The sequence below is a fragment of the Habropoda laboriosa genome, unplaced genomic scaffold (genome assembly GCF_001263275.1).
Source record: "Habropoda laboriosa isolate 0110345459 unplaced genomic scaffold, ASM126327v1 scaffold578, whole genome shotgun sequence".
In the NCBI taxonomy this organism is placed as follows: Eukaryota; Metazoa; Arthropoda; class Insecta; order Hymenoptera; family Apidae; genus Habropoda; species Habropoda laboriosa.
Window position 1 is genome coordinate 1834880 of NW_017100941.1, and position 20460 is coordinate 1855339.

Consider the following 20460-nt stretch of genomic DNA (forward strand, 5'->3'; position numbering starts at 1 on the left):
AAGAGAAATAAGCTTTTAAAATGTTTATTTCTACCTTGGCCGTAATTCTACGTGAAAAATTTATTTAACTTATGACACATATAATGGGAATTGAAAATTGAAGATTTGAAAACTTTGCCAGTCGATTCTGTAGTGAACTCAATATTACCGATCTGGTTTCTCTGTGGTGCGACGTATTGTATTTCAATGTTTTGTACATTGGTCGGACTGTGAAATTTGATATTATACGACTGTTCAAAATATTTTCATTGTTATTTGCATTGACCTTATCAAACTATCTTTTGTTAACTTTGTAAACTTTATTATACGATCTAATTTCAAAAAACAAATGAATATTTCAAACAATAGAATTTTATATTCTATTAAATTATACGAAATAACTTGGAACAACGTGTCAAATTTATTAATTACGTAATACGTGAGAGTGCAACACCATAGAATATTCTACCAGTTTTTAGTAAACTTATATGACAGTGAATACGAATTTTAGTGTACGTAGTCACTTACCCTTGCAGTAATTTTGCTATCTACGTTGTATTCATCGTTAAACTGGTGATAGAGTGGGAAGTGTGATGGAAGTAGAACTATCATTTTGATGAACACGGATCCTTGTGCAGGAAGCCGGAAAAATAAACGCACTGAACACAAGTTTGAAAAATATTTTTACACAATTATTTCTTTTCCTCTGCCTCGTTATTTAGGGTATTTTATGCTCTAATACCACGCACAATTTTATTTTCATAAATCTGTCGTAACCTAACCTCGATAAAGCAAAACAAAGTGGTATTATTATACGAAATAAAAATTGTAATATTGCAACAATTATTTGAATGCATTCAAAAGTAAATTATACAGTAATAAATGACTACTGTTTATTAAATTGTACAAATAGTATTACAAAAGGAAATATAGAATAAGGAACTGCAGTAAACAATGCTTCGTTTGGTAGACAAAAATGAGAATCGTATTTAACGAGTACGAAATTGTAAGTGTGATTAGAAATAAATATATAAAAGAACGTAGAAGTATTAAAATAAAGTGGAATAATCGAAATGCTCGCCAGAGAACGTAAAAGAATATTCACTTTAAATACGAGAAAAAAGAAGCACGGGTACTATCGATAGGGCGTTCCGAACAAGACTGTCCTCAAATTTACAAGGATTCGAGCGTCTGTTTATGTATTTATGGTAGAGGGGGAAAGTAGAGGTGATTCTTACTGAAAAATAAACATAGTGTAAAATTCCTTCGGCGTAATATTGCGCATATACACGGTATACATTCATTTCCAGGTTTAACAGTAATAAAAATAAAACTACTTGGAAACTTTGTTTTACTTCTTTTGTTTCTTTATTTCATAGTAATTTCCTAGTGTAGTTATTTCTTAGTTTAAGTAGTTCTTTTTCCTAATAAGCTGTTGTGTATTCTTTAAATGCTGTATATAATTAGGAAATAATTGTTAATCCTAGTTATTATAATTATTACCTGGTTAGGTAATGATATTATTTTAGTGTTTCTTTTCTTATTAAATTTTGTGGTACTTTTTAAATCACATAAAGTGCTGTATATAATTAGGAAATAATTATTACCTAGTTAGGTAGTCATACTATTTTGGTGTTTCTTTTCTTATTAAATTTTGTGGTACTTTTTAAATCACATAAAGTGCTGTATATAATTGGGAAATAATTATTACCTAGTTAGGTAGTCATACTATTTTGGTGTTTCTTTTCTTAATAAATTTTGTGGTACTTTTTAAGTCACATATAGTGCTGTATATAATAAGGAAATAATTTTTACCTAGTTAGGTAATCATATTATTTTAGTGTTTCTTTTTTTAATCAATATTTTTGTATTTTTCAAGTCACATGAAGTGTATATAATGAGGAAATAATTATTAATCCTATTTAGGTAATCATATTATTTTAGTGTTTCTTTTTTTAATCAATATTTTTGTATTTTTCAAGTCACATGAAGTGTATATAATGAGGAAATAATTATTAATCCTATTTAGGTAATCATATTATTTCAGTGTTTCTTTCCTTAACACATTCTTTTTTATTTTTTAAGTCACATACAGTGTTGTATGCAATTGGGAAATAATTATACTGACATTTAACATATTGTGAAAGCAAGAAAAAGTTATTAAAGCAAGATATGTGTACAATATTTAACAGATCCATACAAATTGTACTTATAACTTAAATTAATTCATCATTGAATACTTTGAGATGAAAATATGCACAATAAAGGAATCATATACCATTTTAAATGATACATTAAATTTAATAAAGAAATATAATTAAATACCCTTTTGTTTTTACCACTTTATTTGTATTAGTGATATATCACCTTAAGTATAATGTACATACAATTAAAAATAAAGTTATGACAACACAAAATTAATAATTTTTGATAATTCTTATTACTATATTATCTTTTATGCACTGCCTGATCGCTATTATGAATATTTCTAATACTATTATAGTTAATTCCTATTTTACAACATTATGAAACAAATCACGTGACACTTTCTACATACAATAACAAAAATTACAAATAGAAATATATCATTATAGAATTAAATAGAAACAAGTATGCAATATATTTCCATTTACAATACAACCATGCAACGAATATTTTTCACAAACACACCGCAGAATAATCAAAACACATACAAACAATCGAAAGAAAAATAGGAGATTAATTCTTATCAAAACTGGTATGTTTGTTTTTTCTTAGTATCACATTACTTGAATGAAACAGTACAATTTATTCTTCCATATTAAAGTCTTCACCTTCAAATACCGCGAACTTACTCAATTAGCAAGCATCAATCTCCAACTACATAAATCTCTTCTTCCTGCTCCCTCTCTCGTAAAATACAACACGCTACAAATACCACGTATCCATAAAAAAGAAAAAGAAAAGAGAAAACAATTAATCAACATCATTCCCCCTAAATTCATACTAAATTGCAATTACACTTTGTCGGTACACCTACCACAAATCACGATCCAACAACACCGATCGTTTCGAACCAACAACACTTCCCTTTGAAGAACCGAAACATTACACTCGTTCTTGCACGAGAAGAATCGCGAAGAAGAAAAGAACGAGGCGCGTTATTTTATATTTCACAGGATCCTGATAACGAGTATCAGGCGTTCGCGAATTCGGCTGTTATCATGTGAACGAAATCCACTGTGAGATATCGTTTTGTGGTGGCAGCGACGGGAAAATAACCCGAGGCAGGCCTCAAACGGTGCTTCAAGGCTGACCTGGCATAGGTACTTATTGTATCAAGTCTCGTTAACGGAGATGTTCATTCACTCGTACTCCCAGATGACCAGTACGGTTCGTGCAACTCGCGGCGCACAGATTAGCCCCGTATCGCCGTGATCAGAGGAAAAGGTGTCAGTGAGGAAACAACGGGCTCGTCTATCAGCGTAAAATGTGTTCAAACGGGTGCCGGCGCCACGTAATGAAAACTCGAACTGTGCATCGATACAAGTGATCGCCATGGCAGCTCTTGTTCGTCTTAAACGTGGAAGCGTCCAGCTGAGGCATGCTGCGCTGGAAATGAAAGGTAGGAGAACAGTTTTTTTTTTTCTTTTGTAATTGTAGATCTTCGTTTAATCGAGTTTGCTGTGCGATCTATGGAAAGATGCTGCAATTAAGTTTTTAATATATAGTCGTACTTTGGATTGATACGACGTTAAATGACGCTGAAGTGGAGTTTCAATGAGTGATGGTGAACACTTCCTGGGTCGATATTAAGTGTGTTTTGATATTAATTAGAAATTGAACGAGTGTCCAATTACTTATTCGTTTGTCAGATTTTGTATATTAAATTTGGACTTCAATTAAATGAATTAATGTGTCTCGTTTGTGGGTGTTGAAAATAGTTGTCAATGCTTAATTATATTTTATGTAAATATTACAGTAAAGCTAGAGTAAAAATACTGTATGTGAGATGTAATATTCTCTGTAAATCATTTTTCAAAGATTTAGTAAAAATTAAAAAATTAGTTTGCTTTTTACGCACTCAACGCCTTATTTTCAGATTTGCTACGTGTAGTTCCCAGACTCTGAGTTTAATAATTTATCACAGTGGAACGAAAGACAGTAAAAGATATTTATTTTACATAATAGTTTCTCAAAACTTTCGTGAATTAATTAACAAATTATTTCAATTTCTACGTCCTCAACGCTATATAATTTAAATATCGAGCACTCTAACACATTAGTCTCAGATTTGTCATAAGTTCCCAAACTCTGAAATTAATAATTTATCACAGTGGAACCTAATTCAAATGTATCGATAAAAATGAAGTCAAATTTCCAAAATTAACTTATATTATTATTCGGTGCTCCACGATACAATATAGACAGATCTGATAAGATTTCATTAATTCTACTCTTATCACATGTCAAATTAAAAAGCGTCAAAAAGTTTATCAAAATGTATCGCAACCGATAGAGTATCACGACAGATTATCAATTGTGCGTAACTTGTAGTTATGTAATTTTCGCCATTCTTACACAGCAATAACAGCACGAATTTTCGTTATCTTCGAATCATCGAACATTATCGTTAACGTTAAAACACATGTGCTCTCTTGACGTGTCTAACATCGTATAAGTAATGAATGTATCGAAATGAAAAATGGATAAAAGAAAAAAGAAGAACTTTCTTATCGCCGGATTGTTGTTTTAAGAACCATTATTTGTATTACGTTCTGAGAAAACCAAAGTCGAGGTCGCGTGTACTGTACGGGGTAGGAAAGGAGATAATAGGCGTAGAATCAAACGGCACGAGTGATAAGAGAGTCATGCATTCGTTGATTTTACTCCTTTCGTGTTTCGTAAAATGGCAGAGTTCGTCAGGAGAGGTAGCGTGCAGCTGGTGAAACATAGCAGTGTTCAAATAAAACAAGCTGCAAAAGAAGTTCGAGGTTCGTTCAATTACACGTGATAGAAAGAGTAGATTTTTAACCGAGCAAAAGGTACGCTTCATCGTGCGACACTCTTTGTTAAATAGTAGCGAATGTGTTCGAAGTGTCAATTGTTAAGCAAATTAATCACTTGCCGTTACATTTGACTCGACACTGGAGAGATTTGCTGGGTCAAAAATGACCCAGTAGCATCGTTTCAAAAGTGACATATAAAGAAATGTGAAACGTGATTAGAAAATTGTGTTATGTTGATATAAATAGAGATAAACGTACAGAAAACAGAGTCAGAAAGTTGGAAATGATAATAGTTATCAGTGTTGAAAATTCACCTTTTTCTGGAAATTTCTAATGGGACATTTAAACCTAGCTGGTCCTTTCGGTGTTAATGAACGTGATGAGATATTAAGAAACTGGATGTTTGCTTGTAACGAAGGTTCATATAGTTCATTTGAGTCACATTTTTCTCAATTTGATGTGTTAAATGAGATAAATTTTGTCCTTCCTTAAATTATTTTCTAAGTGTATAGAAATAAATTTCCCATTATTTTCTGCCATAACAGAAAGAATAACGCAGTATAGAAAGTGGAAAAAAGAATATATTACACGTACTTATATTTACATCACAATATGTTCCTCAAAAGTTAAAAAATAATATGTTATTCAAATTAAACCTACATGTTACAACATGCAATTAGAAGATCTTTCGCTACATGTGAATTAAAGGTGGGAATTGTGGAATCTACTGTTTAATCAACTTATCAAAAGCAAACAGTGTTCTATTAAAGGCGGTGTTTTGTGTCGCCGATAATATATGTATACAATGCGCGTAATAGTAACTTGCCCACTGTCGCGTAGTACGATAAAAATTAATGTCAAAAATTATGATTGTATATTCCATAGAAAGATATATTTTAAAGTAAAATACCGTAGAAGAATTGTTGATGAAAATCCTACACAATATATTTCAATTGATTTATAATCCATCAGCGGCTGTACGAGCGCGACACATCGTTGCTGCGCTTGTTGCAGTAGGATTTGCACTTTGCGGTGCAGTTGAGGTGAGTTCGTCGGTTGCGTTGCTTGCGAATCAAAAAGACAATCATGCGATTATCGACACGTCGTGGCATTGCGAGCTGTTGGTCAACATCAGTAGCCGCAATCGCACCGAAGACTTCGAAGTTATACTTATGGAGGTAAATTCTATAAAATACTTTATTATTACCTTAATACCCTCGAACTTTCCTTACCTGAAATTCTACAAAATACTTTATTATTATCTTATTGCCTGAATATCCTCGAACTTTCTACCATAATCTCTTACAAAAATTAATTGCTCGATCCGTTTATCAATTGATCAACGCTACATTCATGAATGAAAAAGTTAATTTTCAGTACTAATTTCATGACGCATTAATTTGCAATAGTTCAAAGTATCAAAATAGAAATATACACCTATATCATAGATTCTATTAGAATTTTGCAGATAGCTTAAGTACACTGTATTTACGATTCTGTGTATTTTCCTTCTTTGTTCTTGTAAGATTTTACTATATGAAGAGGATTAATTTCAGGAACAAGAATTAAGTAGTTTAATATCAAACATTTCATAGTAATATTTCTGTTTAACTGATAGTTTTATTACCCCTAAATAAACGACGATCTTTTCAGTTACCGCCAGAGGAACGTGCCGAGTCCATAATGAGAGAGGTGTTTCTATGGGGTCAAGTGGCTGGGCCAATTTTAGGGGGTTGCTTGGTATGGGGAAGGTCAGGTCCATCGATGGTATTTTCGCGAGCTGTTCTCAGTGCCTGTTTGGCGTCTTTGTTGGTCCCAGCTGCATGGAGAGGACCGTCTCACGTGGCGCTTCGTCTTTTTCAGGGATTGTGCACAGTAAGAATGAAACACAAGTGTTATAAAATTGCGTACAAAGATTTAACGGAATGTTTAATTCACGACTTAAAATTTACTCTATTTAATTACTTTACATATGATAAAAGTAAAACTCTTCAATGGCAGTAATTATGAATCAAAAGTTGTACAATTTCAGGTATATTTCATATTATTTATTAAAAATCTCTTCGACAATCTTGATCGTGAAAATGTTTTAACTGTTACTCTTAAACTTTGCTTTTCACCTTCTCCATATTCCAAGGAATTTTTAACAAAATTAGCGTGTTAAGTTGTTTACAATATCTTCAAAGTTACCAGATTATAGTAGTTCCCAAGTTATTCGAACTATTAGATGAATATGAACGTCGCTAATAACACTTGCTTTAGTTTAAACGCAGAAAATTATTACGTCACTTCTCATTTGTAGGGCGCAACTATGCCTGCAGCTCACATGCTCGCTATGACCTGGTTTAAGAGCACTCATAGAAGTTGGTACTTCAGTTGTTACGCTGGTAAATTATTATTTGCAAATTTCGGAATAATAGCCAATTGAGTCGAAGATACGTTTTACCTGTATATTTAATAAATTGCATGTAGTCTTAAGCAAATCTGGAATAGCATCGAACAACACCTATTTTAATCACAATTCCTTTATTTTCATTATGAAAAATAAATTTTACATATGCGATAACCGAAAAATTGTTACTTCACAGCTGCATATTTTTTTTTTACAAAGAAAATTAACGTTTAAACCTGCTTTAGAATATTATCATTGGCTATGATACCAATGAGGAATAATTATAATTCTGAAATTGTAGTAAAAGTAATGTTAATGAAAAATTAAATTATTTAACAGCTGTCAGTGTTGGATACTGCCTCACAGGATGGTTGGGCACAGCAGTGGTTCGAAGTTTCGGTCGAGATTCTCTTTGCTACGGTCTCGTTCTCATTGCACTGTGTTGGTACTTCGCTTTCAGACGATTTGTCAAAGATACACCGAAATCTTACCAGCATGATACAAATGTAAGATTGATTTCTCTTTGAAAAGTAATTTTTTTTCTCACGAATTTTGCATCTGTTATACTTTTTTATATATGCATCTTTCATTTATTTAAGTAACTTGCTTACATGGAAATTTTTAGTTCGATTTTATATTTGATTTTCTACTTCTTTCGTTTCTTTTTTAACAATATTTCATTCGAGACATTGCTGCAACATGAATTATACAACGATGGAAATGATGTTTCATGAATGATACAATATTGCATTGCTGCAATCGCAATACCATTGTTGTATAAAATTAATGAGGCGTCAAATCAAGTTAATTATTTCCGTGCCAATTGTTAAATAAACTGCTTCGTTAATTTTCACTGCTACTTGCTGTTAATGTCGCGAAAGAGCAAACGGAAACTATTTCCAGAAGCGTATTAATGTAATGCAATTTCGTAGATTTGCTGAGAATGGTTGGAACAAAATAATTGGAATTTCGTAAAATATTAAGGAAGAAGGATACTAATTGTCGAATTTTTATGTCTTGTTAAAAGGGGGCAAATATTTTTTATTTTACTTAAGTCGCGATTAATTGAGTTCATCGATGGAGGAAATAATCAAATGAAATATAAAATAGGCAGCGGTGATTCCATGGGGAAAATTACTGCGGTCTGTTCCGGTTTGGGCATCGGCTGTAGCAACCATGGGAAATCAATGGGGCGATGCAACGCTTGCTCTTGGTATGACGAAGTATCTCAAGCTCATTTACGGATTCTCAACAGCCAACGTGAGTCTTTCATTTCATGAGAAAAAATTACTATGTTTAACAATTTGCTAATTTCTTACATTGAGCGTACCACATTTTTTCGCTACTTACTTTGCGTGCAATATAGTATTTTTTTTCTGTAGAATTTCAATATGGAAAGCAAAATTTTCATATGTGCTAATTTCTTAATCTTCTTATGGATCGCATCTTATTTGTTCACTACTTTCTCTTGAAGCAATATAATTCCATTTTTGCAAAATTTCAATATGGAAAATAATTTTTTCATATGTGATAGTTTCTCAGTCTTTTTATGTTGCCACCGTCGATTTTATTTTTTCACTATTTACTTTTTATGTAATATAATACATATTTTATGAAATGTCAATATTGCAAGGGGAATTTTTATTTATAATTTCCTCTAGACACAGGGAGAAGACAATTTTTAAAAATATTTTCATATATTAGAAAAGAAATTAGTAATTAAAGTTGAAGTGTAGTTTGAATTTTTATTACTTTCAGGACTCCGTATTGACGACACTACCTCACATTGGCCACTTCATGGCAGCGTTAACCTGCGGCCTCCTGGTGGATCATGTTCGTGAATCAAAAATAGTTTCGACAACTACAGCGAGAAAGTTGGTTGTTTATACCGGTATGCAGTTTAACGAAAAACGTTTACTTTCTCGACTAGAATAATCTTTATCACCGTTGTCTATAATTAGAACGATTAAATTATGATTTACCATTTCTCGGTCCAAGGAAAGAGAAACTTCGCTAAACTTTGGATATCTTACATTAACGTCATACGAAGAAAGGACCGTAACTGCCAAATTTGTCCTTCAATTATCATCTTCCTGTCGGTCTTTTCAAATAATCTTTGATCAATTGCAAGACTTGGAACTTCTAGAATACGACACTATCATTTGAGAGAAATTGAAACTCTAAAAAACGATTTAAAAATTCTCAAAAGTATTTATATCAGATGTCATCAAAATGTTGTACATTAAAATTAGATCAATACGTTATCGTTGTACCGATACTTCATTTATTATTCAACAATCTTATCAAGCGAAGTAATCAATTTATCGAAAATTAAATCTACAGATAATAGAAGTTAACCCTTTCACTGCCGCTGGCGCCTATAGGCATTTATAAAATTTGATCAGACAGATCTGATTTAAAATTTAACTAGCAGTGTGCTGTTGGCGCCTTTTGGCGTACTTCTACCTTAATTTGACGAGAGAAATTTCAAAATGACGCGGTCGAAATAGGAGATTTCGCGTCGCGACGCGCGTTACTTACTGAAATCTGTCGCAGCGAATGGGTTAATTTGCAATTATTGTATTTTGCAGCTCATTTCATTCCGGCTGCGCTACTTTTTGTCGCCGGTTATGCTGGTTGTCAGGCTCTGGGGGCAGCCTGGTTAGGTATAGCCGCTCTTCTCGTTTCTGGAACTGCGCCTGCAGGTGCGTTGGCGGCTATAGCAGATCTTGCACCTGTAGAATCTCCAGCCTGTGCAGCGGCCGCGTGTGCGTTGTGCTCTACTCTAGGTGCAGCAGGATTGCTGGCTGCTAATTATTTCGTTACTCAGGCGTTGCACGGTTCTGTAAGTTTTATACGTAAAATTATCGAGACACTTAATTATGTCATAAAAGTGTACACTTTGAGACGACTAAGAATTATGTAGAACTTTGAAAATGGTATCAACCCTTAGCACTCTGAGCATTTTGCTAACAATTTTAACACGATTTTTTGTTAATTTGCTTCACTTTGGTATAAGTGAAACTTGAACGGAGTTATGGTGCATATTATGGAGGAGTGCAAAGGGTTGATTTATTTTGATTTTAACACGTCAAGCGCCGCGTCAGTCACCGGTGACTGACAGTATACTTTTCGTCAGTCGTCTTCTGTGTATAGTTCGCATGGCCCAAAAAACAGGCTGGGCGTTTAACGTGTTAAGCAGTTGGAAGTAATTTGGCTGAAAGTTAATATAAAGAAAGAACGATACTTTCATATTAACAAAAATTTACGTTAACTTTGTAAATAATAAGAGTAGAAACAGTAACTAAATTTTAGTTTAATTCAATTATCCTTAAAGGACATTTGTCATTAAAATATCTACTAAATTCAAAGAAAGAACGACCTGTTTACAAATTATTATTGAACATACCAAGTAATAAAAACGTGTAACAAGAACGTACACTCCTGTTCATTACTATTAGAACACTTGTTACAAACACTGTCGTCACAAAATTATTAAGATCCTAAAAAAATGATTTAGGATATTTTTGCTAATATACAGCACTAATTTTGGCAAATAAATGTGATTCAAATGACAGAGTATAGACTTCCTGTAGAAACACAACAGGTGACCCAATGACCCAATAATCTATCCAAACAGAAAATGTCTAATGTCTCTTTATCGAATTACACCTTTCCGAGGAAAGAGTTCCCAGGAATCTCTAGATTACAGGAAGTATTAAACCTTTCACACTCGTTCATGTCAAAGAAACTGCGGCAACAATTTTAACGATCTTCCAGCCCTAACTTCCTCATACCTCTTCGCTATCCATTAACTGCCAATTACAGTAACCGCGTTACACTTTACGCTCCTTTTAACCTTAAATCACCGAAGATTTCAACGATCGTATATCATCTACCGTTATAAACAGCAAAATGAAAAGAAAAAATATGTTCATTTCAGATCGCCGGTTCGTGGCGGTTAGTTTTCGGTGTCGCTTCCGTCGTTCTACTAACGACCGCTGCGGTTTTCTTGGCACTTGGAAAAGGTGTTCCACAACCGTGGATTCCTTCCGTGGCACGACCACGAAGTCACGACGCAATTTACGAACAAGACGCCTCGGAGCTTGATTACGAAGACGTCGGCGTCCAGACGGAGCCTTTTGGTCCTTACCCGCTCGAGGACGACGCTGAGAGCGCGAAAAATGTGCCTCGTTCCGCCTCGGTCCACTCGAAAGTTTCTCAAGCCTCCAATTAAATCCAACCTCGCCCTTGCAGCGGCGACTATGATATTTATTCAGTACCTTTTAGCGTTGCGCGTAAGTACGACAGAAGTCTCGTGTTGTGCAGGAGAATGTACAGATTATCAAGGAACTATTTCGGACCTTAGGAGAAAAGCGTTACCGAAGAGTGTGTATATACAATGGATTTAGGAGATTACGAGTTTAGCGATAATTGTTAGTATTTTTTAGAATATTTGATATTAGGCAGGAATGTAAGTTTAAGTGGAAATTATTTTAGTAAAGAGAAGTTACGTTGTACGTCTCGTGTTTTATTTTTCTCACCATTCATTTGCATATTCTATTTGTTTTTTGTTATACTTATTCATCTTTTAAAGTTTCTAGTGCAAAGTAAAATTCATAATATTTAGATATTATTTATAATAATGTATGTAATGTGATGAAATGTAAATTTCACAAGTTTCTATAAAAAAATATATATAATTAAAAATTTTTAAGAATATTTTAATTTCTATAGTATGTATTTCAAAACAAAGGACTGGAAAATCATTCATAGTTTTAATATACTACAGTCTAAAATGTTAAATAAATTATGAACTATGTACACACACATGATAAAATGTAAATTACACAATTTTCAATAAAAAAAAAGTTCAACCAACAATTCCTAAGAATTCTTTCAAATTTATTCCAATCAGATTTCCTAGTTACCCAATTAATCTCCACAGTATCGCAATATATCTTAATATTCTTGCGTAAATATGTCAGAAGTAAAGATTTTTCGTAGCATACAACCTCGCACAGCTCTCTCTCTCTCTCTCTCTCTTAATATCTCAGTATACAATTGCTGGCTGAACAAGAGAATTTATCAAGATGCTATCTGATCTCTGCGAATTCTCCTTTCTTTCCCTTTGTCCCGGTTTTCTTCGCGGCTCGCAGACATCTCTGTAACGTACATACCTGGCAAAACAATGAACCACCCTGTCTTTTACAACTTTCCATCAGCGCAAGAGAAGGAGGTGGAAAGTCGATGAAAAGTACGACCGTTCTAATTAGTCGGTTTGAAGGCGAACTATTCCTACTTTACGTTACGCACGCCATTGCAACGCATTGGCACGTTCACAGGATACCGGAAGCCGCAGCTTGCAAAACATAAGAGCACCGTTCAAGTTGGCAAATACTTCTATCTTTTAACGACAACCTTTCACGTGCGTGTACATCCGGTGCCCCGGCAGAAAAATCGAAAGGTTGCACGAAAAAGAATATATTCTCCCCTGTATTACCGCTAAACTGTCCGGTTTCCGTTCTGTTTCGTATTAAATATTCCATTATTGTAACTGTGTGCTGATATCAAGATCGCCTGTTTTTTGGTCGAGAATGTTTGAACGTTTCAGACTGACGAGGTGAAACTTTTTCGAGTTCACGCATGGGTACGTTTCTTAAGAATATCTCTCCCGTGAAAGAAAGTCCCGGGTGTACATTTGCGCTCGTGGTTTTCGATGTTCGAATAACGTTTATTAGATTATTGAAAGTTCTTTACGGATGATATATGTTATTAGGGACTGGGTAGAAATGATAAAAGGAACTGTAGAAAGCTAAATCGGAATTGTAACGCTGCTTCTGTGCTTTGAGCGTGTTGAAGCGAATTATGGAAATTGCAGCTTTGAAATAATTGGAGTAATATAATATATTGATAGCTGCCATCTACTTTTTAATTATTTTTGAAGTCTTCATCTTCAATTGAAAATGGTAGCTTAAAATGTCATTGCAAAATTAAATAAATTCTTGCAATTTCTACTTCATTTCACTTCCCTCTCGTTCCTTAGTTTCACTTTTCATAAAAGACTCAACTTCCTGTCGTTTTTCCTTGCACCAGCATCGTCCTGTCAACTTTCAATCACGATTCTTCTCACAGATCGCAACTTTCCTGTGCCATTTTCTCCCCTTTTTCCCTGCACCAGGCTCATCTCGTCAACTTTCAATCAGGCATTCTTCTCATAGGCCGAAACTTTCCTGTGTCTCTATCCGGAGATTTGGCAATAGGCAAGGGACTTGTGAATGCGTGGAAACCACGTGCAAAATCCCATGATCTACACCCTCGTCGTGCGGCCATCGTGCAGGCAACACGGCCGTCTAACAAATACGGGTTCTCGTATCCGACAGTAAAGTGTCGCAACCCGCGATGCTAATTACCAACGGCAGGCACGTTATTATTCTTTCCTGGTACGCTGAATCTCAGAGGCTTATGAAATGAATTTTCACACCGCGCTATCTACCATCTAATTCGTTTTATTTCGATACGTATGTTACACTAGTTTTATATAACATTATATTTACAATGGAACGAAGGCTAAATGACGATGTCACGAGGAAATACCATCACGTTCGACGCTATTGTCAATTTCGTTACAGTAAATTCTCATTAAACTCTGTGGACACTGATAGCCATTAGAAGGAAGATTTTCAGCTTCGATAAAGTGGTTATTAATGTTACAGTCGACGTAATAATACCTTGCGAATGCTTTTTCGCCCTATGTATCAGATGCTAACGTAAAACTTAGTGTTTTCTATATTTTTAGTTGTTCATTTATTATATTATATTGTTGCCTAATTTTTAAAACTGCTTTCTTCTTTATTGCATCTCTTATTTTGACTGTTATTATTCAATTGCCTTCCGAGACAATTATACCGAATCTGAGAAAGATTCGATATAATTATTTTAGAGCGATATGAAATGTTTCTAAATTAATAAAATATACCGGAAATATTTATGCAAAATTTATTTCAAGCAGTGCAGGTTACTGTAACAGTTAAAAGTGATAATTTCGATAAAAATAAGATACCTTGAAACGAGCAAAAATTCAAAATTCACCCAAGAAATGTCAGACTTTCTAATTATTACGAGGAACATTATATGTAAATTATTGAATCCGCGACCAATGACATAATCCATACACGATAAACGTTATTTTAAACGGACAATGACGTCAAACGTGTGTAATTACCTCGGAGCTAAATTAGAATGATACTTCCTGTTTAGTTTTCTACTCGTAGTGCTAACGCGTCATCTTTGGAAGGTCTATCCTATAATTCAACGTGACACATGCGGTGAAATGGAGTAAGTGTAATGCAGCAGTATGCAAGATCAACGTAATCGTCGCATGTACCGGGTTGACCATATATACGTTAGTTTAATTGCGTTTGCGTCTAGTTGACTTAAATGCACCGACGACGATCCGACTTGAAAGCAAAAACGAGCGTTGCGAGATACTTGAAAGTTGTCGTGCGGAAAATCGCTGGACGAACATACACGTGGTACATTTCCCTTTCTGAGAAGCCGATTCGTCTCGCTGACGATTCCGGTTCTGTTCCGTGAAAACTGTGTCGCCGCGATTGTCTATCGACGTTACTTTTCCGATCTTTTTTTTTCTCACGCTCTTTTTTTCTGTAGGAGATTCGCGCCGAAAGAAGGAAACCGACGGTTTCTGAATTGTATTGTGCCGCGGTAACTGATTACGCCGCAGATACTGTAATTAATACTACGTCTTTTCTTCTGTCTACAAATTGAAGCTATTGACTGTTCTCTTTCTTAGGAAGGAAGATTACGCCGTGAGGAAGAGGTAATCTTGTAAAGTGTCGCGCTTCTTCTGCATCGTCCGGGCAAGCCTGAAATGTAATTTCGAGGAAAATGTGTGAGCACGATTTGAATTCGTGAAGATTTTTGTGGGATTCTTTGACAATATTATTCTGTGGTTCTGCAATGTATAGTGAATTGAATCGTCTAAGAGAAAGGTTTGAAACGAGTTCAAATGAAAGAGGCAATTTTTGATTTTTGAGTAGAGTTATAGAAATAAAAGTTCATATTTTAACATTTGATAACATTGGAATTGAATTAAATAGCGTATTTCAATTAAAATTATTGGAAAATATGTTTGTGTCTGTGAATGCTACAACTTCGACAATACTTTGCAAAGCAATAAATAAATTACAGTATTATAAAAGGAAGAATAAATAGTACACTCTGATGTGTTTCTTTTTTAACACCTGTCTCTTTAACACCTTAATTCTGCTAATCTATTAAGTACTACAAACCTGACGAACAAACTAACAAATTATTTTATACACAAAATTTGTGAATATTAACTATTAATCACTCCTCCTGCCAAAAATTACAATTAAATACTCCACAAGCAAAGTATGCACTTAATCCACATCAAAACTTACACAACTTTCTCATTTCATTTAAATGTAATTACCGAACCAAAGGAAACGTGCAACTCATCGAAGTCATCAGCAACGAAAAAAAAAGAAAGAATTAACAAGAAACGTCAGAAATTAATCAAAGGTATCTAACCGTTACATTTTCTTCTTCATCGCTTCCTTCTCCTCCTCTTCCTCGTCCGTAATAATCTGCACGCTCCTAACTGGTCCAGTCTTCCTATACCTAGAAGCTGGCGTCGTCGTAGTCATAACAGGCGTAGAGACCATAGGTGGTCGTTCCGAATTAATCGCCAGCTGTAACATCCTCAACAACAGAGCTTCCCTGATAGGAGCAGGTAAAATTTCGTCTCCCTCGTCGGTCACCTCTTGCGTGTAAAATTTCTGCCTGTAAACCCTCTTCGAGTACCTTCCGTCGTTGTAATCCTCGTACTGCTGAGGCTGATAGACAGGATTCAAGGCTCTGGTGTACACAGGACGTCTCAGAGGCACGCGATCGCCGTACTGAAGAGGAACGTGCTGGTCGTAGCCGATGTCTGGTCTCGGTGCAGTGGTCTGAAAGCCTGGCTGATAAGAAGGATACGGCTGCTGGTCGTACAAAGCATCTTCCAGGTAACTCTTAGGATAAGAAAGAGCCTGGACACCGTACTGGCTGACGAGCAGTCTTCTCAGCAACAATTGAAAATCACGTCTGCTGAGCGGAGGAGCGATCGGATTCGGCGGTTCCGGAGGCAAAGCGATTGTGCTCGCTCTGTAAGGATATTCCGGCGTCGTTTGGTATTCCCTGTCGTCCACCGCTGGTGAGACAGGCCTGAGAACTGGCCTGGGCCTCGGTTCAGGCTCCTGGAAGATCACAGGTCGTGGAAAAGGTCTCGGACGCATGTATCCCTGCGCCATGCTGACTCTTGGATCTTCCTCTTGCTCGGCAAGAGCAGGATTCTCCGTCAAATAGTGGATATTCGCGTCGGTGGTCGTCGAGTAGAGTGGCTGTTGGCTCGGTAGAGGACGCAGTAGGATTCTGTTGATCGGGAGAGATCTGTAGGCAGGATCTTCTTCGACGCTCTGCTGAGGAGGCAAGACGATTCTTCCTCCTGGCAGTTCACGCAGGAACTGATCAGCGACCGATGGTTGGTGTCTGATGAAGACTGGCTCGGTGCTTTGTCTCACGTATTCTCTGTTGTCAGGAACTCGAGTAGGTCCACGAATTAACACCGGTTGGGACTGAGTGTGTTCCTCTTGAGGCGCCTTCGTCTCTGTTTCGTAAACCCTAGAGTTGTCGTATTTGATGTTCTCAAATCTCGCTGGTCCGAGATTCTCGCGGTTCAGGTAAACCTTTGGCCTCTCGATGCGAGCTGGTGACACGCGTTGAAGAACTCTCGGTGGAGTTGTCGTGGTGAACAGGGGTCGAGTTGTAGACAAGGAACCGCCGTAAACGTCGGAATGATCGTCGCTGCTGGTCTCTACGATTGGATTGGGTTTCGTAGTTTCCTCGTGCAGTTGTCTTCGCAGGGTGTTTCCAGTCGTCACTTTGGCTTCGTCTTCTTTCTCTACGAACTCGTCGGAGATCGGTCGAAGAGTTTGGTCAGCTGGACGTTTGGCGAAGATGATTCTTCTGTAGGTGGAAGTCTTGTCTTCCGTGCTTGGTCGGTTTATCTGCGAATCTTCGTCCTCTGTGTCTTCTTCTTCTATTACCAACGGTCTCTGTTGGCCGTTTATCACGAAACGAGGTCTACTTTTTCCGGTTCCTTTCAAGTAATGACCGAATACAGTCTTTGGTTGCTCCGTGGTGGTTGTAGTTGTGGTTGTCGAGGTTGTTGTAGTCTTTCTGTTTCGCGGTATCGACTGAACCACCGATGACTTTGTGGACGCTTCGGTGGACGAAGGATAGACGACGCTTGGCTTCTTGGTTGTTGTTGTACGATTTACACGCGGAATGCTCTGCACGACGGACACGTGTTCCTGTAATGGCGACACGGTGGTTGCTTTAAATCCTGTCCCGTTAGAGGAAGAGTACGACACCCTCTTTATTTCGCCGTCTGCGTCGACGAAACCGAATGTACCCTTGATGTTGCCTAGAACGTCGCGACTCTCGACCTGACAATAATTTCTCGGGTTCAGGAAATTTTCTTTTATTGAGTTATTTTCGAAATATTTAGTTACCGAGTTCAAAAGAATTTTCGCGTTTTATTAGAAGGTCCCCTGACTGAAAATGTTAAATATAAATTTTCTTCTCTCCTTTTTTAATGATTTCATTTTGTATCAGGCGCGTTTCTACAAAATCCTAGTTTTCTTCAATGGACTGTATTAAGAAAATGATATTTGTATTTCATTTTACTAACATTATTGACATAAAAATTTTTTTAATTATTTATTTTGAGTTACCAAATCGAATTGATGAGTATTTATTTATTGAATCTAATGATACTTTTAAAGAGAAAATGGATAACACAAGGATAAAATATTTATACATGAAAATTGAAAATTTTGTATTTATGTTAAATCTGTTCAAGTTCTGTAATGTCTGTGTTCAACCTGTTCTGAGAAAATCTTCTACTTATGTACAATTAACTTGCTGAAACCACTAAAAGAAGGTATTTGTTTTACGTCCAGTTATTAGAAGACAAGCGTTATCCAGGTTCAACAGATTTAACGACGCATAATTAGCTCACTGAAATGTTACATTTTTCCTGCAGCAGCGTGTGAAGAAACGTTTACACAAGTGTTAAGAAACGTAGAACGCCCGTTACATGCCTTTCGCATTAAACGGTGCAATAGCTATCTAATCTTACCTTGAAGGATCCGTCGCCTGCTTCGTATCCATACGTGTAAGAACCGTCTTCGTTCACCTTTCTGATTTGTTTCAAGATCGCCACCTGCTGATCATGATGTGTCTCAGATGTTAGCTGATCCGTAACGTTTGTGCAGCCCGCGGTTGCCAGACAGAATATTGCCATCAGCCATGGCGTCATCTTAAATGTAGGTGACAATTTCTGTAGATAAAAGAACGAAACGTGATTAACTATGATGATTTTCATTCATTCATTTTCAATCGGATTTAATTTCAATTTGAACGAGAATTTACACAGAAACCTTGAATACTTTATACACTTTGGTGGAAAAGTATCGTGTACCCTTTGAATATCTATTTTTCAGCGATGCAAGCACTCGAAGTAAATAATAAAGTAATTTTCAGATTATTCATTTTTCAAAATTATTCATTTTTAACATATTTATAGGTAATGAAAGTCTTTTTTAAAGTTCGTCACACAGTTTTTGAAATAATCTCGTGCAGTGACAAATGTGACAGGAAGAAACTGAAATGCATGAATTTACTTTAATCACAGTAGCAAAATACTATTCGTCACACAATTGCGAAACGTGACAGAAAGAAGATACGACAATAAAAGAAACGAAACTCGGTAAATTGAAACACCTCGGGGCACTTCTCACTCAACGTAAACGCCTCAAGTGAGATCAATTTAAAGAACCGTCGACACTTGGCGATGAACTATAAAAACCGTGCACTACAAGCGAAACGACGCACTGTAAATATTCACAATCACCTGGAACGCACAGTGAAATATAATACCCCCCGTGGCGAACTTTATATACCCTAATTAAATTCCTGCTACCTTATCATTATCCTTTATAATTACTCGATACTAATTAAGTCAATTTGCCCGACACGGCGAACACATTGCCACACTGGCCGGTGGATCGTGAGTGCGCTGCGAGGAGCAAGTACCTTGTAACTGGAAACCATGTTACCGCAGATGCGGTGAACGTTCTTTAATATCGCGTGGGGTGCTCGCCGCCGTTATATATAGAGTGACACACCAGACAACCACCACCTTATTCCACCAGGTTCGAATACTCTCTAGGAGAACACGTTCAACCTTGATGACCCCTAAACGTTACCCACGGAAAGGTGTAATATTGAATAACACGCGCTTAATCGGGGCATTCTTGCCGGCGGAGATTGGAAGTTGTGCAATTTTCATTCAGTTTTATACACGCTGCCCGATTTGAAATCGTTGCGATGCAAAATTGCGGTGTAATTCGACTCGTTTTATTCAAATAGATGAAATTTTTATTTCGTTTATGTCGAATCGAGTGGAGTGAAGTTTATTATTCTCGACTAATTTTTCCTGTTTTTGGAGTTTGTTTCGGTTTTGCTGTATTTTGAAAGGATATGATTTAATTTTTGAGGGTAGGGTATTTAATTTATGTGAAAGGATTGGAAGTTTGAAGAGAAGTACTAATGAAACTTTTCATGTATGCAGTTTTAGTGAAAATGATCCGTTGGTTTCAGTACGATTTAATAATTGGAAAATAAGGTTATTTATGTGATTGTTAAAAGAAAACTCTTTATTTCTATGGTTTAAGGGGGTCTTTGAAAATGTTCTTCAGTTCAGTTTCGTTATTAAATTTTGGAGGTAAAAAGTGGTCAGTGGAATTTGATCTTGATTCGTGGTACTCTGTCTCCAATTTAACAGTGACACCACAGTGGTTTGTCAATTATTTGACTACTAAATTACAGATGATTTGGTTTTTGGTTTTGGTTAACTTCTAGATTTAAATTGATGCAAAATCGGCCATTTGATATGCAACAACCTAATATTTGGGACATTTTGCGGATTGTGAAATACACTTGTTGTATGAA

The 20460-nt window shown here is 35.9% G+C and overlaps 2 protein-coding genes across 2 annotated transcripts; one reads left to right on the top strand and one right to left on the bottom strand.

Annotated features, from left to right (window-relative positions):
* Nucleotides 1-4867: 4867 nt before the first annotated feature.
* LOC108577583 (sialin-like) lies at nucleotides 4868-11825 on the top strand. Its single transcript, XM_017940766.1, has 9 exons — nucleotides 4868-4952; nucleotides 5940-6145; nucleotides 6621-6842; nucleotides 7270-7354; nucleotides 7699-7865; nucleotides 8470-8619; nucleotides 9118-9250; nucleotides 9951-10204; nucleotides 11303-11825. The coding sequence occupies exons 1-9, from the start codon at nucleotides 4868-4870 to the stop codon at nucleotides 11594-11596; spliced, it is 1596 nt and encodes a 531-aa protein (XP_017796255.1). The 3' UTR covers nucleotides 11597-11825.
* A 4110-nt stretch (nucleotides 11826-15935) lies between these two features.
* LOC108577594 lies at nucleotides 15936-19560 on the bottom strand. The gene is made up of 3 exons (XM_017940777.1): nucleotides 19543-19560; nucleotides 18587-18787; nucleotides 15936-17891 (listed from the first exon to the last, which is right to left on the bottom strand). Exons 1-3 carry the CDS (start codon nucleotides 19558-19560, stop codon nucleotides 15936-15938), a joined length of 2175 nt encoding a protein of 724 aa, XP_017796266.1.
* Between the last annotated feature and the right edge of the window lie 900 nt (nucleotides 19561-20460).